At 40.2% G+C, this 12,319-nt stretch overlaps 1 protein-coding gene across 4 annotated transcripts in view; it reads right to left on the reverse strand.

Moving 5' to 3' along the window:
- Positions 1–1,209: 1,209 nt before the first annotated feature.
- Positions 1,210–12,319, reverse strand: part of TMEM45A (transmembrane protein 45A) — a 96,108-nt gene continuing 84,998 nt past the window's right edge. For 3 of the 4 annotated variants that reach the window (XM_023762093.1, XM_014464018.2, XM_014464016.2), the window contains 2 exons: positions 8,521–8,666; positions 5,484–6,013 (listed from right to left, as the gene is read on the reverse strand). In XM_023762093.1, coding sequence (XP_023617861.1) covers positions 5,863–6,013; positions 8,521–8,666 — 297 coding nt within the window. In that variant the 3' untranslated portion in view covers positions 5,484–5,862. Of the gene's footprint in view, positions 1,722–5,483; positions 6,014–8,520; positions 8,667–12,319 lie in introns of those variants that run through there. The other variant, XM_023762094.1, reaches the window with a different exon arrangement.

Here is a 12,319-nt window from a genome sequence, read left to right on the forward strand (position 1 = left end):
ACAAAGATAGCACACCTTTCTAATCACTTTTATAAACTAATAATTTAAGCAGAAAGAAACATTTGCTAGTTGAAAAGGAAAATTAAAAAATGACTGAATCAAATTAATCTTAAAAAAATGAATGTGTCCAGTTCTTTGGTCTAAACCAGGGGTGGGCAAACTTTTTGACTCGAGGGCCACAATGGGTTCTTAAACTGGACCGGAGGGCCGGAACAAAAACATGGATGGAGTGTTTGTGTGAACTAATATAAATTCAAAGTAAACATCATTACATAAAAGGGTACGGTCTTTTTTTTTTTTTTAGTTTTATTCATTTCAAACGGGCCGGATCCGGCCCACAGGCCGTAGTTTGCCCACGGCTGGTACAATCCACTCACTTTCCTCTTCAGTGTCACTGTGATCATACCATACTGGGCCAGCCCCCTAGATTTGTCAGTGCTCTGGAATGCCAGGGAGCCTGCAGGATTTAACTGCCCACATTTCACCTTCAGCTGCCCACGAGGCTGCTTCTTTTCCTCCATATGTGAGTCATCTCTCAAGGATTCCTGAAGCCCTCCGTACCTTTTCTGTCATGGCAGAGATTGACATGACAGAAAAGGTAACATGACAGATTGACATGACAGAGATTGTACAAAATTAGCTATCTCCATGCTTCAGTTTTGTCTCAGAGACTCTAGATTCATAACATGTGACATTCAGAAAGAGCCCCATGATTCATCCAATTCAATTCTCTTATTTAGAGAGAAGGACATGGTGATTGCTCTAGCCCCAGAGGCTGGTTAATGGGAGAGCCAGAATTAGAAACAAGATTTCTTGACTCTCCACTGAGGTCTACTTAGCCCACAGACTATGCAAGGGCTCTGACTTTTTACCCAGATTTTCCATAAAAGGCTATTCCTTGTCTTATCCCCTCAACTATTTCAGCAGAGGGGAGGTATGGCGGCCACACTATGCTATTGATGACTTTTTACTCTGTAGATAATATCATGACTCTCCTTTCCCAGTCTCTATGGCTTTGCAACCATATGTTCCAGGGATCATCCCTTTATCTTTTCCCCAAGAGTGCACAACTCAGAAAGACTCTGGCTCACTTTTTCTAGAGGAGAAGTCAGGTGTTACAGAAAAACAAGTCTCATCAAAAAGGGAATTTCAGTGTCACACAGCTTTTTCTTCATGATATAAAGGTGGTGCAGTTGAATAACAAAAATAAAGATTTGAGGTATTCATTTATTTCTCATTGCAACAAGACAAACAAGTGTAATCCCATTTTTAACAAGTACAAATGGTAGCAATCCCAAGAATCTTAAGCATATGTATAAGGCAAATACTAGTAAAACAAATGTTTGTCATCTCATGGGCATCAAACTTTAGATGACCTTGGAAGAATCACTCCAGGCCCTGAATACCAAGGCTGATGTGCAAAATGAACTTATCATCTAAAGTAATTTCAAACCTAAAATAAAACATTAATATTCAAATACTTTAACAAAATTCAAAATACAACCAGTACACCAGGAATCATCCTTAGCCAAACAAAGGATCAAGAAACAAAACTATGAACAAAAACAATGCAAAAAAAAAAAAAAAAAGGAAAAGTTCATCCAAAAAGACTAGATGCCCATCAAAATCACATCTCTTCTTCTGATTCTTGTTCTCGTTCAACGTTTTTCAGGAGTCCAACTTCTGAGGGGCAGGTTCTATTAAGTCGAGATTTAACCAACCTGAGAAGAATGAGAGGCATTTCACATTATGTTGTTTACGATTAAAAACCCAGAGCCATACGTACTTATAACAAAATCCAAATTATTTGTGCAAATGGGAGAGGCACCCCAAAAGAGAAAATCACTTTTATTTGGTTTTGGACATACCTGAAAATTTTATTTTTTTATTGTTTTTAAATAATTATTTATTGTTGAAAGTATTGCATTTGTCCCCTTTTTTCTCCCATTGATCCCCCTCCAGACCGCCCCCCCCACCCCAAGCCCTCACCACCCCATTGTTTGTGTCCAAGGGCCATGGATATGTGCATACAATGTCCTTGGTTGATTACCTCCCACCCACCTACCTTCCCCCAACTTCCCTCTGAGATTCCGCACTCTGTTCCATGCTTCCATGTCTCTAGATCCACTCAGTTCATCAGTTAAAAATCATGTGGTGTTTTTATTGTTATTATTAAAGTAAGGTATAATAAGCAAACAGATCTAAGGTAGCTTCTGAATGCACAGCATGATTATTTGATTACGCATCAGAAGATGCCTAATTATTCAGAACTTTCATCATTTCTGAAACAAACAAGACAATCTCTGGGTTGTAGGAAGCCTTATGAAACCAAGCTCAGCCAAGCTTTTCCAAGTCTGCACCCAGCTGTGTACAATAAGTAGGAGCCCTCTTCTGAAAGGAAGTGCATAAGGGTATCTCCTTCCCCATGTCAAATCTGGGCTTTATTGCAGCCCCTACTGGAGCCTTTAGAGAGGTGCTTTTGTGCAGGTCACAGGCTGCCCACTGCACATGGTGGTTCAAGTTAGAAGTGCACCCCACCCTTGTTTTCATAGATTAAGAGAATCTGTAGGATTAGGGGAAACAGCAATTACAGTTTTTGACATTGGAAGGTACTAAGCTATTTAGGAGCAGAAATTCAGCAGGCTCTCCCCTTCTCTGATGTATTAAGATCTAGAAAAAGGTTTTCTCTGTGCAGGATTATTTGTAAAGACATTGCACTGTGACCATATCAATAAAACATATTTAACTTCCAGAAATACATGGTAATATACCAGCAAACTTGATAAACCAAATCATCAAAATCATTCTGATTTTATGAAAAAGTTCCCCAGCCTGTCTGCATCTTTACCCTTATTATCTGCCTTTCTTTTTCTTCTTGTGAAGGTCTGGCCTGCCCCTATCAATATGCATTGTCTTTACTTGTGCTCTGCATTCCACAGTGGTCGGCAAACTCATTAGTCAACAGAGCCAAATATCAACAGTGCAACGATTGAAATTTCTTTTGAGAGCCAAATTTTTTAAACTTAAACTATACAGGTAGTACATTGTTATTAACTTAATTAGGGTACTCCTAAGGCTTAGGAAGAGCCACACTCAAGGGGCCAAAGAGCCGCATGTGGCTCGCGAGCCGCAGTTTGCCGATCACGGCACTAGAATATGAGGTTTATAAGAGCTGAGACCTCATCTTACTTACTGTCCTAATCCCAACCAGAGTCTAGAACAGTGTCTGGCACATATGGTGGCTCAACACACATTTGATAAATCAATGGCCTTTGAAGCAATCTTCCAGGAATTCATATCACTCACCTATTCATAGATAATTCATAATTCTTCAGTCAACTCCAATTCAACACTAATTCCTCCAATACATAACAACTGAGCAGTATTTAGTAACATCTGTTGACTCATCAAGAGCCAAAGAAAACTCAAAATCACTTGTCTTGATTATTAATTGACAATTGATGCTGCTTCCAATATCCTCAACTCCTCAAGGCATTGTTCTCATGAAAGGCTAATCGTCTTAACATCTGGGACAGCGTTTGCGTCATTTTAAAAAACCCACACAGTTATTTCCACACGGTACAACTTCAATGCATGCTAAATGAAATGCATTAGTTAATTTATTCTCAGGTTCATTCCTGATAACTTTTGTAGAAAATAAAACAAAGACACAGCTACTTACTACAAATTAATTGCTAACACAGATGCTAGTGATTTTTCCTGTTTCCCCTACCTCCTCTCTGGATTGTATCTGCTATTGCTTCAAGCCGTGAGGATGAATATACAGATACTTGAAATAGGCTCTATCTGCACCTTGTAGCTCTAGATATTGGCACATGCAGAAATGGCCACTGGGGACAGACTGAGGGATGGCGAAAGAAGAGGAAGTGCAAATAATTACTAGTTCCTGGAATGAGGCAAATTCAGGGAAATACAGTCAAGGTGTGTCTGGGCTTTTGTTTGCATATGTTCCTCTGGATTAACATGAGGAAGAACAGAGCTGAGACTCTGGGTGTACTTCCAGAATCTATCTGGAAATCAAACTTCCAGAAGTCAAATTATCATATACCTGGAATTGTGTCATCTATATTTTGTTCTTCAAAATAGCTCACATGAATCATTGCTTGGAAAACCAACCTGAAAATGTTAGGGTCAAAAATAGAATATTAATCATCCTCTATTAACCATGATTGCCTTGTTCTGATTGAAGAAAGGACATTCTAACCTGGCTGGGAGTTGCACACCCCTAGGACATGGGAGTCAACCTTGGACCTGGCAATCAGCCTTGGACCTGGGTGTCAACCTGGGAATGCAGTCCATTCTCATTCAAGAACTTCGTAATATCATGGAAAGATTAACAACCTTGTTGCCAAAAAAAATGGAGTCTCACCCCAACCCCCATTGCCTACTTCCCCATGCCTGTAATTCCTACTTTCTGATGTAATCTTTGTCCTTACCAATATGAGCAGCTGGCTTATAGGGGATTGGAGAGCAGATTTTTGTGGATGACCTGCTGCTCTCCCATACTGCCATCAGTATTGGAATAAACGCTCATATATGATTCAACCCTGTCTGTGCTTAATTGGCTCAAGTAGTGACAGGCAGCCCGGACTCATTGGTTGTCCGGTTTCAAAAATGGGCCATATTTCTCAACCCATAGAGAAGGGCTTTTGAAATAGTTCTGTGCAACAGGGGTGTTTAAATATGACAGTTAACTCAGCTGGCATGGCTCAGCCGTTGAACGTCAACCTGTGAATCAGAAGGTTCCTAGTTCGATTCCCAGTGAAGGCACAAGCCAGGGTTGTGGGCTCAATCCCCAATAGGGGGTGTGCAGGAGGCAGCCAATTGATGTTTCTCTATCATTGATGTTTCTCCCTATCTCTCTCCCTCTCTCTCTAAATCAATAAAAACATATTTTTAAAAATAAATATGAAATTTAGTAAAACATGTAATAAGATTTCCAAACAGATAGGTTTCTCCTGTGAGTTGTCCTGTTCAAGACTGCAGGCATGGGACTGGATGAAGCAATCTTTCAACCATTTGTCTTGGGAAACTAGGAAGTACAGCTTCATTTTTCAGAGACTTGGACGGGGGGTCGAGGGAGGGTGGGGGAGAGAGCTGGGGGTCCCATAAATCCATTTTGCTGCCATGGTAATCTTTGTGCTATGTCAAACATACAATGTCCTGAAAATCTATCACCTGTCACGGAGTCATAAACTATTCCACAGTCAAACCCTGACAATGAGACTTTCAAAGAGCCTTATGATTATAGGACTGAATTAGCCTTCCATGTGACCTCACTACAAGTCAGTACTGACTCTTCATGATATTTTTTTAAGCTATTGCTTAAGTTTATATCAAAATGTCAGAACATGAGCTCCCACTCTTATATTTTCAAGAGCAATATGAGAACAAAACTGAAAAGCGTATAAAACATGATTTCCAAACAAATGAAGCCTGTATTCAAATAACTCTGAAACAGATCTATTAAAACAGATTAAGTGTTTATTGAGCATCCACTATATGTTTGACAGTGTGTCAAGAACTGTGAGAAATATGAAAAAGATATTTTCATCAAGGCAACACAATCTAACTGTTAAAACTAACATGAGCTAAGCAAAAACATCACACAAGATAGATCACAATTGTTCAAATGTTTGGTAGAGACTAAAGCAATATAAAACTCATGAAGGGGATAAGCAAGGGCTAGGATAATCACAGTAGTTTTTGTAGAAGAGATCGGCATTTGATTTGATATGCAGGTAGAGGGAACTACAAGGTCAAAAGGTTAAAGGGAGGGGAGGCAGAGGTTGAAAAATAAACATGGCATTCCTAGAGAACTGTAAGTGGATATGAAAATTATTAAGGGTCTGAAGGTTTCTGAAACAGGAAAAGACAGTAGTCTTCTTTGGGCTCTGAAAGGGAGCTGACATGCAGTAGAGAGGTTCCCTGAATGTTGGCATTGGTCTTGGAGGCTGCCCAGCCCCTAAGGAGATGAGGCCCAGATGTCAGCCTAGAACAACAGAGGAAGAAGCCAAGTTTCACTCAATAGCAGAGCTAGCCTTAACAACCTGCTCATGCATAAGCTTTGGGGGAATTGGATAGGCCTCATAGAAATTAATCAATGAGAAGATAAAATTTCCCAGCACCCAAAGCACTTAAAGAGGCAACTACGGATCAAAGTGGGCTGACCCAAAGCCTAGCAGAGACATCTGGGAGACATTTTCTTAATGGTTTCTTTACTCAGAGAACCAGCACTTCAGAAACTCAAAGAAGCATAGAGCAGGAGAGGTGACAGGGGTGGGGATGGAGGGGGCACGTCTAGAGAGAAGAGTAGATAGCTAGGAGTCTGAGAGTAGAAAGATAGGAGGCAGAGGCTGAGACTCCACTGGGCCAAAAGCAGCTGCTGAATTTTAGGAATCTAGGGAACCTGCTAGATGTGTACTGTCCAATATGGTAGCCACTATGAATATGGATATTTAAATTAATTAAAATTAATGTGACACTAGGAACATGTCAACATGCTCAATAATCACATGTAGCTCATGGCTACCATAATGAAGGCTGCAGATAAAGAACATTTCGATCAGTGCTGAGGTATAAAGGATTAGGTATTGCTGGCTGCATGCCTAGTAGCTAGGATCAGCCAGGTCACTTGTGGTTTGGCATTAGCTACCTTGGAGAGATGACCCATGTTCACCCCTTTCTGTTCCTACTCATCCTCCAAACTGCAGCTTAATTCTCAATTGTGAGGAGGCCTCCTCTGAGTTCCAATCGTGCTTTCTTCTTCTACTATTTCCACTTATTGCACTGTACTTAAATTATCTGTCTCTCCCTATAGAGTCTATACTTATGCATTTTTTATATAGGAGAACAAGAATAAGAAGAATAGCAAAAAGAACAAGAACAATAAGAATAACTTTCATTGAGCCATTATTATGGCCTGAGCAGTTTAAATGCATGATCTTATTTAGGTACTACAATTATCCCCATTTTGTGAACAAAAAAACTGAGACTTATTATAGCTAAATAATCTACCCAAAGTCAGACAGATAACAACAGAACTAGGAATATGTGTTTTTATCAATTGGCTCTATTGCTCCTCACCCATCATAAAACATTGTATCAGGGTCCTTGTAAAAACATGTATGGAATCTTACTTTTAGAAATCCTATCTAATAAAGAGGAAATATGCAAATTGACCATCACACCATCACAAAGATGGCAGCGCCCAGTCCCCTAAGCCCTGCCGGAGTCCCCCAGTCCTTTCGGCCCTGCCAGGGGAGAGGGGGTGGCAGGCGTGTGGTGCGGCCAGACCTGCCCTCAGCCTCCCAGCTGTCCAGGGTCAGCCTGAGGTGCAGGCAAGCCTCGGATGGCGGCTGCCCAGCCGCACAGGGACAGCCTGAGGTGCAGGCAAGCCTTGGATGGTGGCTGCCCAGCCACCCAGGGTTGCCCGAGGCTCAGGTAGCCAGGGCCGGCTGAGGCTTGCACTGCCAGCAGTGGCAGCAGCAGAGGTGTGAGGGGGCGACACCTTCCCCTGATGGCTGGGTCGCCTCCTGCCCCTGAGGGTTCCTGGACTGTGAGAAGGGGCAGGACGGGCTGAGGGACCCCCCCCCCTCCAATGCATGAATTTTCATGCACTGGGCCTCTAGTATTAGAATAAATGTCAAATTAATCAGGTACTCAAATTTAATGGGAGACAAACATGTTGGTCAAAAAATGATACCAGCCCTGGCCGGTGTGTGTTATTGGTTGGGCATCGTCCAGTGCACCAAAGGGTTTCCATTTCAATTCCCAGTTGAAGGCACGTGCCTGGTTATAGGCTCAATCTCCAGAAGGGGGCATGCAGGAGGCAGCCAATCAATGTTTCTCTCTGATCAATGTTTCACTCTCTCCCTCTCTCTCTGAATATCAACAAACTATTCATTAAAAAAAAAAATTTAGCCCAGCCAGTGTGGCTCAGTGGTTGAGCATCGACCTATGAACTCAGACAGGGCACATGCCTCAGTTGCAGGCTCAATCCCCAATAGGAAGTGTCCAGGAGGCAGCCCATTGATGATTCTCATCATTGATGCGTCTATCTCTCCTTCTCCCTTCCTCTTTGAAATCAATAAAATAATATATATTTTAAAAATTGACATCAAGCTTGGGAAGTGCTTGATGTCTGAACTATAATTGATGTACAGCTGGGCAAACGAAGGGCTCAGTCACTGCAGGTGTGGGAAGGGCCATTTATAAGAGGAAAGAGCATATGCAAATGCATGGAGACACAGAAGAGTGTGTTGAAGGGTGAGTCATAGGTCAGAGGCACAGCAGAGATACTGCTGAGCTATTCTAACTTTAAGCCAACATTTATTCTTTCTATTGGAAATTTCCGTGTTGGCAGATAATTTTCTATATTACCCTGTCTGGTGGAATGCTAAGGAATAAAATCCCCTATAATTTTAAGTTCATACTATCAAGTCTTGTTGATCATATATCAAGAAATAGAACTCCCATGAACAAAAGTCACTAACTTACCAGATAACAAAAGCATACAGCACTCCAATGATGATAAAGGAGAATGCATAATGCCAACAGAAGCATATGGTGAGAAACTTAATGTTGTCATGATCCAGTAGATCCCATGCAGGACCTCCACTGGGGGGATAAAGGACAAAACCAATCTGCAATGTAAAACAAAAGCACACATTAAAATAATCGGCCACATTTCAAAATGCTTGGTTCCAAGAGGAATGGTAACCAAGACAACTCCCATTATCTGAACTATACAGAGAAGACTCAGGTTTTATTGCCTGTTTTAGTAATATAGACAGTACTAGTAGGTCATATTTTTGAAAAAAAATTTTAAGGACATTTAAAGATCAATTTCAAGATATGCATAGTAATCATCTCTGGGGATTGGTGGACATTCAGAGAATGTGCTTAGGTTTCTGAATTGTGCAGTTTCACTTGGTTACTTCAAAATTAGAGTACAGAAATGTTTTAAAATAAACAAATGCCTACAGCTAACACTATGTTTAATGATGAAAGGTTGAAAGCTTTTCCCCTAAGATCAAAACAAGACAAGATGTCTGATTTCACCACTTCTTTTCAACATTATACTAGAAATTCTATCAGAACAATTAGGCAAGAAAAATAAATAAATCACATATAGATTGCAAAGGGAGAAGTAAAATTATCTATATTCACAGGTGACATATATAAATATTAAAAACTCTAAAGAATCCACACCAAGAAAAACTGTTAGAGCTACTAAATTAATTCAGCATATTTGCAGGTTTACAAAATCAACGTACAAAAGTCAGATGTATTTTCCATATGCAATGAGCAACCCAAAATTAAGTGGGGGGAAAAAACAGTTCCACCCACTTGCAATAGCATTGAAAAGAAAAAAAATACTGTACAGAAGTAAATTTAATGAAAAAGGTTCAAAACTTATAGACTGAAAACTATAAAACATCATTGAAAGAAATCAAAGAAGATCTAAATAAATGGGAATACATCTCATGTTCATGGACTGGAAGATTTAACATTGTTAAGATGGCAATAATACACAAAGAAAACCCCAATAGCCTTTTTTGCAGAAATAGAAAGCTGATCCTAAAATTCATATGGAATTGCACAAGACCAAGAATAGTTAAAACAACTTTGGGGAAAAAGAGTTGTAAGACTTCTGCTTACTGATTTCAAAATGTATTACTTCTGGACTCTCAATTCTGTTCCATTGGTCTGTGTTTTGCCAGTATCATACTGTTTTGATTTTTATAGCTTTACTAGAGGTCTGGTGCATGAAATTTGTACACAAGGGGGGGGGGTCCCCTCAGCCCAGCCTGCACCCTCTCCAATCAGGGACCCCTTGGGGATCCCCACATCAGGCCTAAACCGGCAGTTGGACATCCCTCTCACAATCCGGGACTGCTGGCTCCTAACTGCTCACCTGCCTGCCTGCCTGATTGCCCCTAGCTGCCGCCACTGCCGGTCTGGTCACCCCCAACTCCCCCCCTCCCCCACCGACCTGGTCGCCCCTGCCCCCCTTGCTGGCCTGGTTGCCCCATGCAGCCTGCTGTTCAGTTGTTTGGTTGTCCCTCACTAACTCCCCTGCCGGCCTGGTCGCCCCACACAGCCTGCTGTTCAGTCGTTACTGTTACTGTGATGGGGTCCCAGACAATTTGCATATTCCTCTATTATTAGTATAGATAGTATAGTTTGAAGTCAGGGAGTGTGATGCCTCTAGCTTTGTTCTTTTTTTTCCAGGATTGCTTTGGCTATTTGGGTTTTTTAGTGGTTCCACACAAATCTGATGATTTTTGTTCTATTTCTTTAAAAAATGACATTGGACCCAGTCAGTGTGGCTCAGTGGTTGAGCATCAAACTATGATCCAGGAGGTCACAATTGAATTTCCGGTCAGGGCACATGCCTGGGTTGTGGGCTAGATCCCCAGTAGGGGTTGTGCAGGAGGCAGCCCATCTATGATTCTCTCTCATCATTGATGTTTCTATCTCTCTCTCCCTCTTCCTTTCTCTCTGAAATCAATACATATATTTTTTTTATATTCACAGATGACATATATTAATGTCAAAAATATATATATATTTAAATAACATTGGGATTTTTATGGGGATTACATTAAATCTGTGTTGCTTTGGGTAATATGGCCATTATAACTGTTGATTCTTACAATCCATGAACACAGAATATTTTTCTATTTCATTGTGTCTTTTTCAATCTCTTTGAATAATGCTTTGTCATTTTCAAAATATAAATCTTTCACATCCTTTGTTAAGTTTATTTCTTGGTATTTTATTTTTTCTGTTGCAATTGCAAAAGAAATTGTGTTTTTTTAATTTCTTTTTCAGAAATTTCATTGATAGTATACAGGAAGCAGTGGACTTTTGTACATTGATTTTGTACCCTGCAACTTTACTGTTTTTGTTTATTGTTTCTAGTAGTTTTTTGGTGGAGTCTTCAAGATTTTCTATATACAGAATCATGTCATCTACAAAATGTGACACTTTTATTTCTTCCTTTTCTATTCAGGTGCCTTTCATTTCTTTCTCTTGCCTGGTTGCTCTGGCTAGGACTTCCAGCACTATGTTGAGTAAGAGTGCTGAGAGTGAGCATCCTTGTCTTGTTCCTGATCTTAGGGGAAAAGCTTTCAGTTTTTCACCAGTGAGTATGATATTGGCTGAGGTATTAACGACACAAAGAGTTCTAAAAGCCTGACTTCATTCCTCACCTCAAGAGGAATCCTTTTGTTTTATTTTAGTTCCACTGGAACCAAACCACCAACCATCACTGTGTGCTAGAGGCCTGCAGCCCAGCACTTCTGCTGTGCAGTGCTGTTCTATGTCTGGTCCACAAGGAGCTTGCTCTGTTTTTGTTCATACTATTTAATTGCAGCTAGGTATTTTTTTACTTTCTTATTTTTGTTTGTTTATTTTCTTCTTTTAATTTCTTTTGTATTTTATAAGTAGTTTCGATACTGTATCTGTCATTGTTATTTATTTGGAACAGAGAAGATACACTGACGTATAAACTCACTGTGTCATCTTGACCAGAAGTTATCTCTTTAAAACTTTTTTTTAGCCCTAGCTGGTTTGGCACAGTGAAAAGAGCGTCAGCCTGTATACTGGAGGGTTCTGGGTTCGATTCCAGCCAAAGGCACGTACCTCGGTCCTGAGGATGTGTTCTAAGGCAACCAATCGATGTTTCTCTCTCTCTCTCTCTCTCTCTCTCTCTCTCTCTCTCTCTCCCTTCCACTCTCTCTAAAAATCAATGGAAAAATATCCTCAGTTGAGGATTAAAAAAATTGTTTTAATTTATTTTTATTTGTAAATAGGTAATAATATATGCACATGGTACAACAGTCCATCCAGGAGATTTAAAATGCTTTATATTTCATTCTATTTAGATTCCCAACAGATGATAAATAATCTTAAAAAACAAACAAACTTCTGTATATAAGCTTGTTAAATTCACCAATTATCAATTTTATCACATTATAGGACATTTGTTACTTTTCCTATATAGTTCTTTCTTCAAAATAACATTTAAATGTAGCCTCTCTTTGCTAACTTCTGCTCACACAGCCTTTCTACTCCTCCACATGCTTAAATATCACATCTTTCCTACTCCCTGTGTTGACCAGGATGTTCCACTCTCCTTGCCTGTGGTGCCTTTTTCTCATTCCTTGTGGGAAATTCAAGTTCCTGAAATAACCTCATGGTCCCAAATCCCTGCTCTTCGGTGATTAAAATCACTTCTAAGAAGACTTTCCTGATTAAACTACATTTACCTTTCATTCCAGACTTTCTT

This window comes from Myotis lucifugus, unplaced genomic scaffold, assembly GCF_000147115.1.
Source record: "Myotis lucifugus unplaced genomic scaffold, Myoluc2.0 scaffold_231, whole genome shotgun sequence".
NCBI lineage: Eukaryota > Metazoa > Chordata > Mammalia > Chiroptera > Vespertilionidae > Myotis > Myotis lucifugus.